Below are 19,916 nucleotides of genomic sequence, written 5' to 3' on the forward strand. Positions count from 1 at the left end.
GTCTCTCAGCTTCCCTGAAATGCTCACTCAGCCATTTTTTCCTCTCAACCTTGTATTTAATCGGCTGCTGTTGAACTAAGAGAAGCCAGATTTATTTATCCTAATGCAGCCATAACATAAACTAAGCAATAGTCAACTTAATATGGCCGCAGAGCTAACATCCCAATACCTCGGTTTAACAGACACACTCATAAGGTACCACTCTGGAGTCAAGCTGGGGTCAGACAGAACAGAACCTGAGGAGAAGCTCTCAGCAATTACTCCGGGGGGAAAGGAATTACTCAAAGTTTATTTGTTGACAAGTGGAAGAATGGGTGCGGATATGCTCTGCTCTCATTTCACTGAGAGGAAAGATTGAAAGAGTTTGGCTGGACAAAAGAAGACTGAGAGAGGACATGATAATGGCGTGATTGTTCCAGGGAGGATGGGGAACAACTGTTTCTTCTTCCAATCTGGTGAAGCATGGAAGGTTATGGCTGGACATTAGGAATAGCTGCCTAAGTGTTAGAGAAGTTAAGAACTGGAAAAATTGTCTAGGGAAGTTGTGGAATCTCCATCATTAGAAATGTAGAAGTGGATGATGTACAAACACTGCTAGAATGGTCAAGATAGTGCTTGGCCCTGCCAAGGGGCTAGGGAACTGGACTTGGCTTGTTAGGTTCCTTCCTGTTCATAAGCAGTTTATGTTATAGCTGTCTATTTGCAGGACATCTTTCACCATCTTCAGCAGTGTCCTGTACTGGCCACTGGATACTGGGATAGATGGACTGTAGGTCTGATCCAGTCTGGAAGTGCCTAACTTCCTTCATGTGGTATAAATCCAAGAGTATATTCTTGATGAGATCCTGGAAGTTTCCACAATTATTCTGAGAAAAGAATGATGTGCCATTATGTATCATGTAATCACTTGTATTTTTCCATTTAGGAAAGAAAGTTAAAACATCATTGGATCAACCCAGTACGCTATGTCACCTGTCAATGACACCACATTCACACACACAGTGTTCCTTCTCACCGGGATACCTGGGCAGGAAGATGTCTACCTCTGGATCGCTATCCCCTTCTGTTTAATTTATGCTATTTTGATATTGGGAAATTCTGTTATTCTGTTTGTTATAAAAACTGATCCAAACCTGCATGAGCCCATGTATATTTTCCTTTCCATGCTGGCTGCCATAGACCTTGGCTTATCAATAAGCACCACACCGACAATATTGGGAATATTTTTGTTTAACTCAAGGGAGATCAGTATCAATGCCTGTTTAACCCAGATGTTCTTCATTCACTTTAGTCAATTCACTGAATCCTCTGTGCTCTTGTTTATGGCTTTTGACCGCTTTGTTGCAATAAGTAACCCCCTGAGATACACTTTGATCTTAACCTTGCCAAGAATAGCCATGATGGGGTTAGTGTGTGTTCTACGAGTATTGGCTGTTCTTCTTCCAGGTCCCTTTCTCCTAAAACGGTACCGATACTGTCGAGACAATGTCCTCTCCCATTCCTACTGCCTGCACCAGGAGATCATGAAGCTGGCTTGTGCAGACATCACAGTAAACAGCATCTATGGATTGTCTGTTTCACTTTTAACAATGGGGTTGGATGCAATACTGATCTTCATGTCTTATTTGATGATCCTCAAAACAGTGCTTAAAATTGCATCCCGAGGGGAGTGTCTCAAGGCTTTGAAAACTTGTGGATCCCATCTCTGCATCATCCTGGTCTTCTACTCAGCAGAGATAAGCTTGTCTGTGATACACAGATTCGTGAATAACTCTTCACACTTGCTTGAGATAATCCTGGGCTATATCTATCTGCTGGTACCACCCCTGATGAACCCAATTGTGTACAGTGTGCAAAGCACACACCTGCGTGCGAGGTTAATCAGGTTATTTATCAAGTGAAGGTTTAATTCATAACCAGGATCCAGTGCTGGTGATACAAAACAAAGAACACAGGACACAGCTTCTTATTCCTTCATGGATTCTTACCTCCAGGATGACGTGAGAGCCTCATCACCAATCCCCTGTGTTTGCGGAGAATTAGGACACTGCTAGGATTTTGACCTATAAAGAGCTGTATCTGTGGCTTTTCTGCTCAGAATTCCTCTTGACATAGTCAATAAAGACAAGGGATGAGGATGTACTTTATAATGATACCACTTGTTTTGTTGTCATGCTTTGAGCCCTTCTTGAGCACTCTGGGTGATGTGTGATCCACGGGGTCTGCACCAAGCAGAAACAGTGGATATCCAAGGGACACAGTGACCCATCTTTCCCCTACACCCTCAGCCAGATACTAACTGTGTCATGTCAGAGACATGATTATCAGTGGAGCCTCTTGAGAAGGCAGTCAGTAAGCCTCCACTCAGCTGATGCTCTGCACGTCACACAACTGCTGAGCCCACTCCCAACACAGCAGACCTGAGCTGTGTTTGAGTGAACATCTGGCATGCAAGAGACTCAGGCCCCCTTGGTTTGTACTATGTTTCTTCAGAACACCGGGGTGGATATTATCTGGCCCTGGGGACTTTCACTGCTTAATTTATCAGTTTTTGTTTTAAAACTTCTTTTACAGGTCGTCAACCTAGGGTGCTGTCTGGCAGCTGATTAAAATGCAGAGCCCCATAACCATTCATCTGCGCTGGCCTCTCCATACTGCTTTCCTGCTGACATAGCCTGTCTATCCTGGCTCTTTTATCACTCGCCAGGACATCAGGTAGCACCATACACCCAGCTGAGCAGTCTGTGTGTTTCACCTAAGCCTTCCAATGAGAATCAGGAGACTACACCCCCCCGCACACTTGCCCTTTCCTGGGTTATAAACATGGAGCTCTACAGTCCTATAATGCATTAAGCATCTCTACAATGCAAAATTTTTAATATGTCACATTCTCCTCAAAGTGGGAAAGACATACAACTGCCTTTGTTTATAGAGTGGAGATTTTCCCAGCCACATTACTTAATACATGCTGGTTATGAAAAAACAAAACAAAAGAAGTTCATTATCTACAGAAATACAGATTTCACATTAATACAGTGGTGGCAAACAGATGAAAGCAGATAACCTAGGAAATATGGAAAATTGAAAGCTAAGAGTACTATTCTAGACTGGTATGAGAGAAATCAAACAATAGATTGATTATTGAACGTTAACATGAGAACTACGGGTCGTGAAATGAAACTAATGTGCAGCGGGTTTAAAAAAATAAAGGAAGGTTTTCTTCGAGCGGCACACATTACGTCTGTTTAACTTCTTGTGAGAGGATGATGTGAAGATCAAGATTTTAACAAGGTTCAAAAGCGAACTAGATAAATTCATGGAAGTTAGGTCCACCAGTGGCTATTATCAAAGATGTGTAAGAGTGGTGTACGTAGCCTCTGTTTGTCTGAGGCTGGAAATGGATTCCAGGAGAGTGATCCTTCAACAACTACCAGTTCCATTCAATCTTTGTGAGGCATCTGGTATTGATCACTGTTGGAAGTTGGGATACTGGTCTAGTTAGGCCATTGTTCGGACCCAGTATGTCTGTTCTTATGATTGGAATTGGCTTAATCTAATTCTTGATCTCCACCCCCCCCGGCCCCTCTACTCTCCGATTTACTCACCTCAATATTTTTTTTTCTGATTTGTCAACCTTGATTCCTATTTTTGGTTCTCTGTGCCTTAAATATTGAGTCTGTTCTGGTATGGCTATGGTCTGAAGAAGTGGGTCTGTCCCATGAAAGCTCAGCTAATAAATTATTGTGTTAGTCTTGAAAGTGCTACTTTACTCGTTTTTTGTTTTCACACAGACTCATGATACAAGGAATCCACCAAGTTTCCCTGTGCAGGCTAGACCTTTCTTTATCTGGGACAAGCCCTTCCCCCAGTTATCTCTTTGTTCCTCAGGTGCTTCCAGGAGTTCCGCTGTGTGGAGGCAGGAAGCCAAGCCAAAAGCTGGTGTCACTCCCAGCTTGATACAGTTTAGTGATATTGCGGGAATCATTTTTTTTCAAGCTTAATTCCCAGCCCAATTTCTGGAAAAAAAAATACAGGTACCAAAAATGAGATACATGCCATATGATCTGGTTGCATGTCTACTGAATCATAACAGTCACACATAGGTTGGGTGGAACATCTATTGGATTGGTAAGTGTCGTCAGAGTTGCCACCAGCGTGGTGCTCTGCTCTCTCCAACGTATCACTCGGCTGCGTGCGTGTGTTCCCTCTGTGTGCTGCCCCAGCTCTGCAGATAGCTGACACAGCAGACTCGAAGAGAACCCCCAATGACCACAGAGTCTAGTAAGGTGCGAAGGCGCGTTGGCCAGGTTTATTGCCGTATTGGATACAATAGTAGTTCCCTGTAGATTTCTTAGTCTAAGTCAGGGCATACTACAAATATGTACCCACGGTCAATGGACTCGGCTCAGTCAGTGGCGGGACTTTCCACTGCCCCCTCGGCCGGACCCAGACCACATCCCAAGATTACATTCTTATACACAGGTACAAACAACTTACACATCACTCCTGACGTATTGAGGTACACCCCTTCTACATAGTTAGGTGCCGCCTCCCCCTTTGTACATGATGGTTTGAACAAAACAGCTCTATCCATCATATTATCCTTTTGCCCCTGTCATTGGGATGTATCGGCCTATTCTTTCTTATCTGAGGGATGTTCAAGGGTAGGGAGTTCTTGTACCATGTACCTGCCATACTACCCTTTTGCCCCTGTCATTGGGATGGATTGGCCTATTCTTTCTTATCTGTGCAATGTTCTGGGGTAGGGAGTTCTGGTACCATGTACCTACTTCAATATGCTAGGTAGATACGTTTATGCACCAGCAACCCTCTTCTTGCCAAGGTCTGTGAGTAATGCATTCCTTTACTGCACAGCTGCACTTTGCTTTCTATTAGCAAAGTCTTGACCATTACTTTGGTTCAGGCCTAAGGCCTCATACTGGGCCTGTGCTTACTACAGTAAGATAGTACATGGCCAATTCACAGCCAATGTTCACAGCCAATGTTCAAAGTGTCAGGTATCAAAATAGCACATGTATAGAAACAAGATAATCATATTCTGCAAATTACATTTTTAATCCCATCTCACAAGAAATATCTTGTGTCAGATGCATGGTGATGATGTCACAATTATTTCAGAATTATACCACTGGGATGAATTTGGGGTGCAGAACCACAACCGTCTCGGAATGGGACAGATCCTCCAAATCATCGCCTGCAATGCATGGCTCATGTGCGGGAGTCTCCCTCAGATCTTCTGCAGGGAAGACCGAAGGAAAGAATTCATTTAGCCTCTCAGCATCAGTCTCCTGTACCTTGAATGAGCCATTAGAACCTCAGTCAGCTAGTGGCCCCATTCAATTTTTGGCATGCTTACAGCTCTAGTATACTTTGAAAATGATGCTTCTATGTTTCTGGGTTTTGCTAGTTTCCCTTCCTACCTTTTTACCTAAGTACCACAACAGCCAGCCCCATTCAAACATTATGAATCACACCCTCAATAGGACTTCCTTTCTACAGTTTGGCTTTTAGAATCTCACTGCTCTGTTCATTTACTGTGTTGTTTAGCCATGGTGTCACTTTTCTGACTCACATAATTTGGTTTTTAATTTGGGGTGCATGTGTAAGTTGCACATCGATTGTAGTGCCTTTATTTATTTATTTGTTTCCTTATTTATTTTCCATGCAGGAATTTCATTTTGGGCACTGTACCTTTGAAGTATTTTTTGTTTTGTTTTGTTTTAATTTATATCTCTAGGTTTGTGTAGTCCCCAGTTCTGAAATTCAATGCTCCAGCGTTGAGATGCAGTGGTGTTTTCCCCATCTCAGGACTGTTAAATGTACTTATCTTAAGGTCACAATTACCCAGCGGCCAATTATTTTCACCTCTTGGACCAGCTGCCTGATCTACTTAGGACCAAATCAAGAATTGCCTTCCCTCTGGGGACTTCCAGGAGAGGCTGCTCCAACAAGTTGTCATTTAAGGTATCAACAAGTTTTATATCTGCATCTTGTCCTGAAGTGGCATACCCTGTTGATGTGGGGAGAGTTGAAATCCGTTATTACTATTATTATTATTATTATTACTATCAAGAGTAGTAGTATTATTACCTATCCATCTTCCTGAGCATTTCATGGTTCCTAGCACCATCCTAGTCAGGGGACATCCCTACTGTTGCAATTTCATTGTTCTAGTGCAGCCCCATCTGTATTCAGGAGCCTCTGCCTGTTGCAGTGTGCTGCAATCTGGCTGTAGAAACTACAGATCCCATGAGGCTTTGGGAAGGACAGCAGGTTTTTTGGCTAGATTGGTAGGGGAGTGTGGTCTCCTGTTGTTGCAGAGTTAGGGCTGGTTGAACAGAGTGCTTCAGGGTAAGTGTGAAGTTTTCTCCAGCCAGAAACTGATTAGGGGAACTACAGCCTGCTGAGGAGAGACAATGTAAGAAAGAAACTTTACCTGTGTCTCTTAAAATGCAGCAGAGGCCAGAGCACCTGGTCAGCTTGTTGCCTTCCCTTTCTTGCATAATATTAATGGATTCAGGTTGTCAGCAGAAGGGATTGAACTTGTGACTATAGGGGCTAAGGCCTAGAGTGCTGCCATGGGAGCTGAAGGCCACCTGGCTTCTAGTAAAGCTGCAAAGCAGAAGCATCACTGTCCCTAGTCCGTGGTGTCAGTACCTCTAGGTACTTCCCAAGCTTCTGAGACCTTCCAACAGTTCATTGCAGACAAGGACCCCCTTGTAACACTTACCCACCTCAGTTGCCCGCAGAATGGATTGAACCTGGTATTAGACTAGCTATAGGTTTGTGCTCTATCATAGTGTTTCCCAAAATGTGGTCTGCGGCCTGGTACCGGTCCTGGGGAAAAAAAAAAACCAAGACAGTCCTTGGAAAATATACACATTTTTGCACACAATCCTATTAATTTGGTACATTTCCTATTTTCCTGTTCAAATTCTAGTGGTTAATTGTAATTAAGGTCGTAACAATAAGTTAGGCACTTAAGTATTTGATATCAAGATTTATATTATTATGTAATGTTATTGTGAATAAATATTAAACAGTGAAGATTTATTCATTTTTAATTCATTTTTATATGCATTTATATTTTTGGCTGCAAAAAGTACTGAAAAAAACCTTGGATTCCAACTCTATAAAGTCTGGGAAACCTACTCTATCATACAAACCAAAGACCAGTTGCTGCTCAGCCAAGGCTATAGAGCAGGGACCTCACTCTCTCTAGTATTAGTGCCTCTGGGTTACACCTGGACTGACACACAGATCCCTCAGCAAGCTGTCTGCAATCCAGTGAACAAGAGCTGCATGTCAATGCAAGCAAACAACTAGAAGTTTGATAATGAAAGAGTGTGCACCCTGGGGCGGGGTAACTGAGGGCAGTGTGCATGCCAGTTGTATATTGGTAATTGATTTCATTCATGTTTAGTCTGTAACCATCTCCTTAAGTTGTTAAGTAAAGGTGTGTGTTGATTGTAATTTGGTCCATTACAGGTATACTGTTTATAATTGCTGTTTGGGAGTTAAATCCAAATTATAACTAATAATTTTCCTGAGAGTTCCCAAGGCACACCATTAAGTGTGTATGGGGGCCAGCAAGGTGGTGGCACCTTCATTTTACAGTGCTTTAGAAATCAGGGGTGGAAAGGGGACTCCCAACTATCCAACATCACCACAGGAAAACTCAGGATCTCCTTTAGTATTGAACCCATTAGGCGCACAGGCAGACAAGAGAGCTCTGCCTGCTCCCAGGTAACCCAGGGAGGGGAGGAAAGGAAAGGGCTTACACAAGCCTGGAACTGCAATCCATAGAGATTCTATAGTAGAGTTTGATTTGTTTATTTATTTATTTTTTTACTTCATTAGATTCTGTGCTGAATCCTACATAGATTATGTCCCCACAGCAGGCACTATTTCAGGATACAAAGGTATTAGCTGTCTGCAGCTGTGCAGCGTGCCTGTTGTCTTGAAATAATTCTTGAGATAATGTGAACATTATTCTGGCATCCCTGTAAACCTTGTTACATGAGGAGTAAAAGGATGCCTTTAAATCAGGCTTTATTTTGGCATGTGACATCATTTAGACAGCACCACGTGCCAAAAAAGCCAATTTCAAAATCCATTCAAAACCACCTACGCAATTCTGAGTCTTATTCCCAGGTTAGGATGTCGTAAAGACACAGCCTCATAGTGTGGCTCCCCCACCAGCACAATCTGTTCTGTCCTGTGGATAGATTTGGTACCTTGGTATTACTGTTCCTCATTGATTAATGCCATTCCCCCAAGTTTCTGTGGTAATTAATCTGCGGGCCTGGCTCTATCACACATTAAATCAATCTGGTAATCTGGGAACAAAATATAAAGAAGGACAAGAGGTCCTGGCTCAGTCTGGTTAGATGCTGGCAGAAGGTGCAAGACAGGAAGTCCCAAGACCTTTACGGTGTTCTACTGACAGAATATAACAAAGTGCTTAAAACAGCCCCAGGTAAATTAGAAGTGGGCAGAAGCAGGAGAAAATATAAACAGGGGTGAGCAGGGAAACTACTGGGCCAACACTGAAACCAGAACTTCCCACATGGGAGGCAGTGAACTGATGATTGCTATGAAGGGGAAACACAGAAAACCCTGGGTGTTCACTCCTCAGTAATCAGAGCGCATAAATTCGTGATGCTTCGTTACATTCATTTCTGGTGAAATTCCTGCTACAGCAAATGGTAACGTTGCCACTGAAGACTCTGATCTCTGGGTGTTCCTGTGTGTCAGCTCAGCAAGCCCAGCTATAACTGGATCCCACCAAACCTCCAAAATGTATTATATCGATGTTCTCATTGAATACAAAGAATTCTAGTTCACACATCTTAATATTTAGACTTCTAACATTTCTATATAAGCCCTTTAAGAACATGTCACTTTTTAGCTGTCTGCCATTACATCATGTTATTGACTGGGACTCTTTTTTACTTCAATGTTTCTTATTCGATCCTACATATATTTTATCTTTTCTCATCCACTTCTTTTTACTAGCACATAGAATCATAGAACCCTAGGGCTGGAAGGGACTGCAGGATATCATTGAGTCCTGCCCCCTTCCCAAAGCAGTATCAGCCCTAACTCAATCATCCCATCCAGGACTTTGTCAAGCTGGGACTTAAAAACCACTAGAGATGGAGATTCAACCATCTATCTTAGTAATGCACTCCAGCACTTCACCACCCTCCTGGTGAAATAGTTTTTCTTAATATCCAACCAACACCTCTCCCTCAGTAACTTGAGGCCATTGCACCTGCTTTTCCCATGCATCACTTCTGAGAACAGCCTGTATCCATCCTTTTTTGAAGCCCCCTTCAAGAAGTTGAAGACTGCTAGCAAATCACCCCTCACTCTTCTCTTCTGCAAACCAAATAAGCCCAGATCCCTCAGCCTCTCCTCGTAGGTCATACGTTTAATTCCCTTAATCATTTTCATTGCCCTCCACTGGACCCTCTCTAATACATCCACATCCTTTCTATACTGGGGACCCAGAACTGGAGGTAATACTCCAGATGTGGCCTAACCAGTGCCAAATAGAAGCAAATAATAAGTTTTCTAGACCTGCTGGAAAAGCTCATCCTAATGCAACCTAATATGCCATTAGCCTTCTTGGCTACAAGGACACACTCCAGTCCAGCCTCTCACCCACTGTAATCCCGAGGTCTTTTTCTGCTGCACTGTTACTTAGCCAGTTGCTCCCCAGTCTGTAACAATGCTTGGAAATGCATAGAGGAAGTTGGGAACACCTGCATGCAGAAATCCTCAAGTGAAGGCACTGAGAATTAGTTGATGTTTTGGTCACACAGTCTTTCGGCAGCAGATTTTTTTTTCTCTCTGCAGTGCAATACAAAGCTCCTTATTCTCAGGGCTACACTATCGAATGCTGGACAAAATGGTGGTTGTCTTGCAGAGTCCCTGGGTACGTGAGGCACAGCCCAGAGGGGTTTCCCCTGGTGTTCAGGTGCATCAGCCAGTTGTAAGGTTATGTTTGACAGGCTTATGAACCAGATGACATGCCTGGGGTCACCTGCCATAGCAGGGAATTGGGCCCAGTGACACAGGAGGTCATTTCTAGACCCATGTCCCTATGGGTCACATTCACTCTTTTTACCTCATATCAGGACCTCCGGGGGTGTTGCCTCCTCACTATGACCAGAGGTGCTAGAGCTATTTTTAGGGTGGGGGGGTGGTGAGTTGTGCCCCTCAGTATATCTGTTTGCATCTTTCATCTCCCATCCCTGGTGGTCAACCCTCCCAGACCAGACGCTGTGGCAGCTAATGGGGTCTGGTCTCTCCCGTCTGACGGAGTTAGCACACTAGCCACTGCTGGACACAGCTATGGAGCTTCCAGGGCTGGTGGCCTGGACCTGTTGTTGGCTGATGGCAGAACCTGTGTGTCTGGCAGCCATTAGGACCCCTGGGCACAGTGAATAGGAGCCACCCCAGAGGGGTCACTCGGAGTGCAAAATCGGAGCCACACCTACTTTCCAAACATATGCCTATGGCCCTGGTCTGTGCCTGGCCGATGGATTTGCCCTTCACTAGATTCATGAGAAAGAATGACCCAGCATTATTGTCTATCAAAGGCATTGTTCTGGAGCCCCCTTTAGTAATGTCACAAGAGTGTAATAACCTGAATTCTGGTAATCTCAATAGGCTGAGCTGACAGTTGCCCCTCCCAGCTCCTGAGAGGAAGGGTAGTTCATGGGTTAATGTGCTGGCTTGGGACTCAGAAGAACTGGCTTCAGGCCTAGGTTCTTTCACAGAATTCTCATGTGACCTTGGGCAACTCACTTAGTCCTCTGTGCCTCAGTAGCATGTGTTTCATTTGGCTCAATGTATAAGTGTACATCTGGGAACAAGGGATTGTGGCAACCCTTGCTGGAAGCGGGACCTAATGGTGGGAAGCAGTGCATCTGAAAGAGTCTGCACGAGACCCCATTAGCAGATCTTACAGGCTCTGAATACCCCCACAGCACCTACTTGTACATCTTTGATGAACTTGGGCTGTCAGGGATGTGGAGAGGGTCCTGGAACACAAAAATGACCCAGAGATAATGAGGGGTGGGCTCAGCTACTAACAGATCACTGAGAGGCTTGTGGGATCTTCCTTTTCTGGCTGCATCCTGGGAGTGTGATGCAGGAAATGGGCCTTCCAAGGACAAGTCTGATCCTGTATTATCCTTGTTTTATTTTCTTTTTACTTTCATTTTGTTCAATTTATCATGACCACAGCTGTGAAGGCACTCAAGTTACCACTTCATCAACCCTGAAGGAGCCGTGCGATTTATCAGAACCTTACAAAAAATGGTGAGAAGCCCAGATTCCAGGGACCGCACTGCAGTCCATGTCTGTAATATTGCCACCCAGACACTGTGATTTAGCTTTCAGTGGTTTGTCATTGGCTGTGGCAGGGTTAATGCTGGTGCAGAGGAAGCCAAACAACCGAGGTTCCCTGACGGCCAAGTGGACCCCAAGGGAATGTGCCAGCATGCTACATAAAGACAATTGCCTCCCTATCTGAACACACACTGCCTGCTGTCAGTGGAACATCTCTGATGATTCCTTTTACTCTTGAGTGATGACCTCAGGCAGCAAGGCTCTTCACCTATCTGGAACTGGGTACGTTGGCAGATTTCAGTGTTTTTAAAATGTGCTGTGAAGAAAGGAGGCTGTCAGTGGTTGACATTTGCTGATGCTCCGTGCTGAGGGAGAGGACACAGGTGGGTTGCTGGGGTAGCAGAGTGACAGGGCTGGTGGGCAGGCAGAAAGACAGCTAGGAAACCCTCCCTTACATATGCCCAAATTGGTAAGTACATTGCTCAAGCTTCGCAGAAATCTGACATGACCAGTGAGACTGGAGTTGTTAAAAACCTGAGCCTTGTTTTCTCATGGGGATCCTTTCTATAGGTGCCTGGTGCTCTGGGCTTGGGCCTGTGAGGGGCTGAGGATGTGGAGGGAGCACAGTTTCCTCTCAGTCAGACCCTGACAGGTTTGAGCTCAGAGCACTGGCACCTCTGGAAATTGATCCCCGCACAGAACATTCGCACGAACCTCCAAATGATGTCAAGTGCGTTTCCTCAACAAATGAAACCAGCAAAGGTGTTTGCCATGATATATTACCAGGCTTCTTTGTGAAGACAGGAACTCAGAGATGCATTGCTGGAGGGGCAGTAGGCACAAGAGGACACGCTTTTATTTCCTGACTAGATGTGCATTCCACTATTTCCACACTTTAGATTCACCTCAGACCTACAGGGCTACCAGCATCTCGGGCCTAACCCTCAATGGGAGTGTCGGATCTCAGCCCTCATACCCAGCCCTCTCATGGGGTGGAATCTCAAGATACTCCAGCCTTAGATAGGGCCCTGGGCTACAGCTCATTGTGGATCCACTGTGCCCAGCTGGCAGCTCCAAAGGGTTTGGCACCTCTGGTTCTTCCCATAGGCAGCCCCTGATAAGTGGTGAGATTGATGAGCAGGCGCCTTCATCAGCCAAAACACTGCTCAAGCAGAACAACAGAAAATAAGTGTAACATGGGAGAATCAAACAATACACCAGGGGTCTCTAACCCCAGAACTGCTCTCTCTGACAGGGACCCAGGCAGGCCGAGGGGCTTCAGATTTCCCCAGTGGTGTCTGTGCTTGATAGTCTGTAAAGCCTCTTGGTCACAGCTGCTCCACCTTTGCACAGACTCCCAGCTTTGGCAGAACAAGAAGTATAATGTGGCTGGAGCACAGAAATAGGTTCTTCTGAGCTAGTGGCTCTGGTTTGGTCTCTAAGGTTCACTAAAGTGCTCACTGAGCTCTGGCTGCTTTTCAGCCCTTGCTTCCCTTCCTGTTTGCATACAAGCAGCCTGATGTTGAACTAAGAGAAGCCAGACTGGGTTATCCTAATAGAGCCATAACATAAACTACCCAATAGTTAACTCAATATAGCCGCTCAGCTAACATCCCTTCATGCAAGTTTAACAGACATGTTCATAAGGTAACACTGTGGATTCAGGCTGGAGATGGACAGAAATGAATCTGAGGAGAACCAGTCAAAATTTACTCCAGCGGGATGGGACAGGAACTACTAGAGTTTTGTTGGCTGACAAGTGGCAGAATCAGGGTGGAGGTGCTGTGATCTCATTATCTGAGAGAGTAGATTGAAAGAATTGGGCTTATCTAGTCGGGAGAGGAGAAAACTGAAAGGGGACATAATGTCTCTGATAGTAACAGAGAGGAAGCCGTGCTAGTCTATACACTATCGAAATAAAAAGCAGTCAAGTAGCACTTTAAAGACTAGCAAAATAGTTTATTAGGTGAGCTTTCGTGGGACAGACCCACTTCTTCAGACCATAGCCAGACCAGAACAGACTCAATATTTAAGGCACAGAGAACCAAAAACAATAAGCAAGGAGGACAAATCAGAAAAAGAGAATCAAGGTGAGCAAATCAGAGAGTGGAGGGTTGGGGGGGAAGGTCAAGAATTAGATTAAGCCAAGTATGCAGAAGAGACCCTATAGTGACTCAGAAAGTTCCCATCACGATTTAAACCATGTGTTAATGTGCCGAATTTGAACATAAAAGCCAGCTCGGCTACTTCCAGTCCGGTGCAATTATTCTTCTTCAGTAACACACATACCTTTAGGTCATTGACAGAATGCCCCATTCCATTAAAATGTTGACTAACTGGTTTGTGGATCTGGAGTGTTTTCATGTCTGTTTTGTGCCCATTAACCCTTTGTCTAAGGGAGTTAGAAGTCTGTCCAATATACAAAGCATCTGGGCATTGTTGGCACATGATGGCATATATGATGTTAGTAGAGGAGCATGAGAAAGTGCCCGTGATTCTATGAGTAACCTGGTTAGGTCCAGTGATGGTATTTCCAGAGAAGATATGTGGACAAAGCTGGCAGCAGGCTTTGTTGCAGGGAAGTGTTCCAGGACTGGTGTTCCTGGGGTATAGACTGTGGCTGTTAGTGAGGATCCTTATAAGGTTGGGAGGTTGTCTGTAGGAGAGAACAGGCATGTCAGTGAGGGCCTTCTGGAGTGTGGCATCCTGATTAAGGATAGGTTGTAGGTCTTTAATAATTCGTCGCGGTGGTCTGAGTTGGGGGCTGTAGGTGATGATCAGTGGTGTTCTGTTCTTGGCTTTTTTGGGCCAATCTTGGAGTAGCTGGCCTCTGGGTATTCGTCTGGCACTGTCGATTTGTTTTTTTACTTCTCCTAGTGGGTAATTTAGGTTTATGAATATTTGGTCTGTCCCACAAAAGCTCACCTAATAAACTATTTTGCTAGTCTTTAAAGTGTTACTTGACTGCTTTTTGTTTTGATAATGTCTTTGATGTTCCTAAAAGATTGTTACAATGAAGATAAGGAATGCTTGTTCTCCTTCTGATCTGAAGCAGCAGGGATGGTTGTGGTTGGATATTAGGAAAAGCTTCATAAGGTTAAGTAATGGAATGAAATGTCCAAGAGACCACAACATTTCTGCCATTGGAGATTTATAAATCGCAGAAGGGACAAACACCTGTCAGCGATGGTCTAGATGGTGCTTGGTCCTACCAAGAGGGCAGGGGACTGGACTTGATAACTTCTCGTGGCTCCTTCTTCTTCCCCAAATCTAAGATCTTGACAGATTCTGCAGAAATGGAGATGTCAGATGCTAAACTGTAAGTATCATTCTATCCTGAATAACTCCCCTTGGAATGAGATACAAGGGCAAAGACTGGATTGATATGTTTACCAAAGGATAAATGTGTAAAAATCATTACAAAACTTTTCACTTCTTTACAGACATTATAAACCAAACTTCCATGGCATGCTTTTACATTGACAGTCATCAGCAGAGCTGTTGGGATCCTTGCAGGAGGGAGCCGTGGTAACAATGCTATCTAATGACTTTTGCTTTTGAAAGTATTTCAGAAGTCCTCCAAATACTGTTTGTGATGAGTTTCTGTTCTTAACTCTTTGTTCAGTGAAAAATTGTATTGTACCTGTCTCCTGGAAACAGACCAGAAACCGTTTTAACACTTACATTTAGGGTCATGGACATTTACTGTATACAATACCTATGCACGTGGATATTAGTACAAAAGTAGGCTGTGTCTATACTGGTACAAATCTTTGAAATAGCCATGCTAATGGCCATTTCAAAGATTACTAATGAGGCACTGAACTGAATGTTCAGCACCTCATAAGCATTGGCATGGTTCAGGCCGTGGTGCTTTGAAAACTCTGCTTTCGAACGCCTGTGGCTTGGCGCGGCTACACAGGGTCCTTTTCGAAAGGACACCTCACATTGCGAAATCCCCTTATTCCCTTCAGCTGGAAGTGTGCTAATGCTAATGAGGTGCTGAATATTCAGTTCGATATTCAATTCAGCGCCTCATTAGTTATCTTCGAAATGGCCATTAACATGGCTATTTTGAAGATTTGTACCAGTGTAGACAGACGTAGTGTTCATTTAACCCACACACCTCTGTGTGGTGAACCATCCCATGTAGTGCACCTAAATCACTTCGTAGAAAAAGAATAAGTGTCCCCTATAGCCAAAGCTGAAAGCCAGCTGGCCTTCAGCTCAAGCTTTTGCAGCATCTGCATCAAGCTCTAGAGGTCCCAGGTTCAATCCTGTGTGGACAGTTACATTTGCACTATTCTGTCATGGATGATAACAACTGCTTCACTGTTGCACTGAAGTCACTCTCTGTATCATCTGGAAACTTAGCAAATAGCTACAGAGCCTTGTATAGAAAGAAGGTGCTGGTCTCTGAGGATGAAGAAAAACCTACTGTATGACTGAACTCTCTGGACTGAGCCAACACAGGCCAAAAAAACACTTCAGCTTTGCTTGCAGTGGATTCTTAGGGGGGAGATAGTAAAATTGCTTAATGCTCAATAGGCTGTAGTGCTTACAGCTAAACTCATCCAAAGCCCCAGTAGCTTGGCAAGATTCAAGAAGGGACTGAATGTTTCTATGGCTAAAATTCAAATGCAATTACAGTTATGAGGAACTTTTTTAACAAAAAAGTCTTGTATGGGCTCTAAGACTTCCCTTGACCTCTTACCAAAAAAATATGTCTAAGTTGTGCGCCAGGGAGAAAATTTCCCTGGACTTAGTTTATGCCATAGCTATCTACTGCAGGGCTTCTTTAACTGTCTTCTGCAGCTTTTTGTATTGGCCCTGGATATCAGGATCTGATCCAGTCTAGTGGAGCTTATCTTCCTATCTGTGCTATAAATCCAAGAGCGTATACTTGATGTCTCCCATGAAATCCTGGGAATTTCTGCCCTTGTGCTAAGAACAGAATGATGTGTCACTATGTGTCATGTAATCATCTATTTTTTTTTCCATTTAGGAAAGAGAGCTAAAACCTCATTGGATCAACTCAGTACACTATGTCGCCTCTCAATGACACCACATTTACACATGCAGTGTTCCTTCTCACTGGGATACCAGGCTTGGAAGATGTCTATCTGTGGATCACTATCCCCTTCTGTTTCATATATGTTATTTTGATCCTAGCCAACTCCATCATTCTCTTTGTTATAAAAACAGATTCAAGTCTCCATGAGCCCATGTACATTTTCCTATCCATGCTGGCTCTCACAGACCTTGGCTTATCAATAGCCACCATACCAACGACACTGGGTGTATTTTTATTTAACTTGAGGGAGATCAGTATCAATGCCTGTTTAGCTCAGATGTTCTTCATCCACTTTAGTCAATTTACTGAATCCTCTGTGCTCTTGTGTATGGCTTTTGACCGCTTTGTTGCTATCAGTAATCCCCTAAGATACACTTCCATCTTAACCCCACAAAGAATAGCCAAAATGGGGCTGGTATGTGTCATAAGAGGGTTCACCATTCTACTCCCAGGCCCTGTTCTCCTGAAACATTACCGATATTGTCGAGACAATGTCCTTTCCCATTCCTACTGCCTGCACCAGGAGGTCATGAAGCTGGCTTGTGCAGACATCACAGTCAACAACATCTATGGCTTGTCTGCTTCACTTTTAACAATGGGGTTGGATGCACTGCTCATCTTCTTCTCCTATGTGATGATCCTCAAAACAGTGCTGAACGTTGCATCCCGAGCAGATTGTCTCAAGGCTTTGAAAACTTGTGGATCCCACCTCTGTGTCATCCTAATCTTTTACTCACCAGAGATAAGCTTGTCTGTGATACACAGATTTGTGAATAGCTCTTCACACTTGCTTGAGATAAGCCTGGGCTATATCTATTTGCTGGTGCCACCCCTGATGAACCCAATTGTGTACAGTGTGCAAAGCACACACCTGCGTGCGAGGTTAATCCGGTTATTTTTCAAGTGAAAATTTAGGTCAGCTGCAGTTTCCAGTACTGTCATCACAAAACAAAGAATATGGGACATGGCTTCTTTTTATTTCATCGTAGATCCTTACTCCTAGGATGAGATGAAGTCCTCATCTCCACTCTGCTGTGTTTGTAGAGAACTAGGACCCTAGTACGATATACTTCCATAAAGAGCTGTATTTATGGCTGCTCTGATATCAGAATTCCTGTTGATGCAGTCAATAAAGACAAAGGATGAGGATATACATTCTCATGGTGCCAGCTGTTTTGCAGTCACAGTCACGGTGCTTCTCGAGCACTCTGGCTGCTGTGTGATGCACATGGTCTACACCAGGATTAAAGACCAGCCGTTCAAGGGACACAGCGACAACCCACCCCACATTCCTCAATGCTTCAGCCAGTGCTTGCAACTATGTCATGTCAGAGACTTGGTTATCAGAGATGCCCCATGGGAATCCGATCAGGCAGCCTCCACTCGATTGATGTCTCTGCACATCCCTCACATGCTGAGCCCACACGCACCACAGCAGACCCAAGCTGTGCTTGAGTGAACGGCTGGCATGCCGGGGACTCAGGCCCCCTTGGTTTGTGCTGTGTTTCTTCAGAACACCCGAGTGAATATTATCTGGCCCTGATGACTATCAAGGCTTGATTTATGGGGTTGTTTGACAACCTCTGTGACAGCTTGCCACCCTAGGATGCAGTCCAGGAGCTGATTACAGCTTAGAGCCTCTTAACCTTTCAGCTGCATTGACCTCTGCTGCACTGCTCTGCTGCTGACATGGCTGGTCTATGCTGGACCTTTTACCACCCAGCAGGACAGCAGGTAGTGTCACACACCCAATTGAGCAGTCTGAGTCCTTTACTTAAGACACTGAACTAGAAAGAGGAGACTACAGCCAATTTCTCACCCCCCAAGCTTGCACACTTGGGCTTTGTCTACACTAGCCAGAAACTTTGAAATGGCCATGCAAATGGCCATTTCGAAGGTTAGTAATGAAGCGCTGAAATACATATTCAGCGCCTCATTAGCATGCGGGCGGGTGCGGTGCTTCAAAATTGACGCGTCTCGCCACCGCACGGCTCATCCTGACAGGGCTCCTTTTTGAAAGGACCCCAGCTACTTCAAAGTCCCCTTATTCCCATCTGCTCATAGGAATAAGGGGACGTCGAAGTAGGCGGGGTCCTTTCAGAAAGGAGCCCCGTCTGGACGAGCCGCGCGGTGGCGAGCCGCGTCAATTTCTAAGTGCCATGCCTGCCAGCATGCTAATGAGGCACTGAATATGTATTTCAGCGCTTCATTAGTAAACTTTGAAACGGCCATTTGCATGGCCATTTCAAAGTTTTTGGCTAGTGTAGACACGGCTTTGATGGCGTATAATCACAGAATTATGCAGTCTTGTATTGTGCAAACATCTCTACAATGTAAACCTGTTAATACAGGTCACTTTCAGGTCTGAGGAAAAGGGTCTGCCCCACGAAAGCTCATCACCTAATAAATTATTTTGTTAGTCTTTAAAGTGCTACATGACAGCTGGCTTGTTTTTTTAGCGGGAAAGACATTGAACTGCCTTTGTGTATAGTGCGGAGATTTTCCCTGCCACTTCTCTTAAAACATGCTGGTTATGAGGAAACCCAAAATAAGTTAATGAGCTAGAGAAAGACAGACTTTATGGTATTATAGTGGTGGCCAACAGATCAAAGCAGATTGCCGAGAAAGCATGCGCAGCTGCAAACTAAGTAAAATATGCTAGATTGAGAATACAGAAAACAATCAATAGATTGATTATTGAATGCTAACAGAAGAAGAAGGGGTCATCAAATGAAATTAGTGGTAGCAGGTTTAAAACTCACAAAAGGATTTTTCTTCCTCACGCAGCACACGGAAGGCCTGTGGAACTCATTGCTAGAGGATGCTCTCAAGTTCTGTACTTTAACAGGGTTCAGAAAAGAACACGATGAATTCATGGAGGTGAGGTCCATCAATGGCTATCAGCCAGTATGGGTAAAAATGGTGTCCCTAGCCTCTGTTTTTCGTAAGTTGAATATGGAAGACAGGGGAGGAATCACTTGATGATTAGCTGTTCTGTTCATTCCCTCTGGGGCATGTGGCATTGGCTTCTGTTGGAAGACAGGACACTGGGCTAGACTGACCTTATGTCTGACCCAGTGTGGCCATTCTTATGATTTGTACTGGGAACTTCTCACTCCTACTCATGATACAAGGAACCTACCAAATAGCCATGTGCAGGGTAAAAATCTCATTATCCTGAGACCAGTCCTTCCCCCAGTTCTCTCTTCGTTCTTTAAGTGTTTCCCTGAGTTTCTTTTTGTGTGGGCAGAAAGTAAAGCCAAAAGCTGATGTCAATCCCAACTTCACATTATGTATTGACGTGGTGGGAACACTGTGTTTCAGGTTTATTTCCCAAGAGCTTCCAGACAATTTTTTGGAAAAATACAGGTACCAAAATGCAGTTCCATGTCATGTTTTCTGGTCGCATAACCTAGTGAATTACAGCAGTCACGCGTAGGTTGGGATGTACATTTCC

At 44.3% G+C, this 19,916-nt stretch overlaps 2 protein-coding genes across 2 annotated transcripts; both read left to right on the forward strand.

Moving 5' to 3' along the window:
- The first annotated feature begins 965 nt into the window (after positions 1-965).
- On the forward strand, positions 966-1,901 carry LOC142002937 (olfactory receptor 51G2-like). The gene has a single exon (XM_074979456.1). It carries the CDS (start codon positions 966-968, stop codon positions 1,899-1,901), a length of 936 nt encoding a protein of 311 aa, XP_074835557.1.
- A 14,529-nt stretch (positions 1,902-16,430) lies between these two features.
- On the forward strand, positions 16,431-17,366 carry LOC142002943 (olfactory receptor 51G2-like). The gene has a single exon (XM_074979469.1). It carries the CDS (start codon positions 16,431-16,433, stop codon positions 17,364-17,366), a length of 936 nt encoding a protein of 311 aa, XP_074835570.1.
- The last annotated feature ends 2,550 nt before the right edge of the window (positions 17,367-19,916 follow it).

Source organism: Carettochelys insculpta, chromosome 1 (genome assembly GCF_033958435.1).
Source record: "Carettochelys insculpta isolate YL-2023 chromosome 1, ASM3395843v1, whole genome shotgun sequence".
Taxonomy (NCBI): Eukaryota; Metazoa; Chordata; order Testudines; family Carettochelyidae; genus Carettochelys; species Carettochelys insculpta.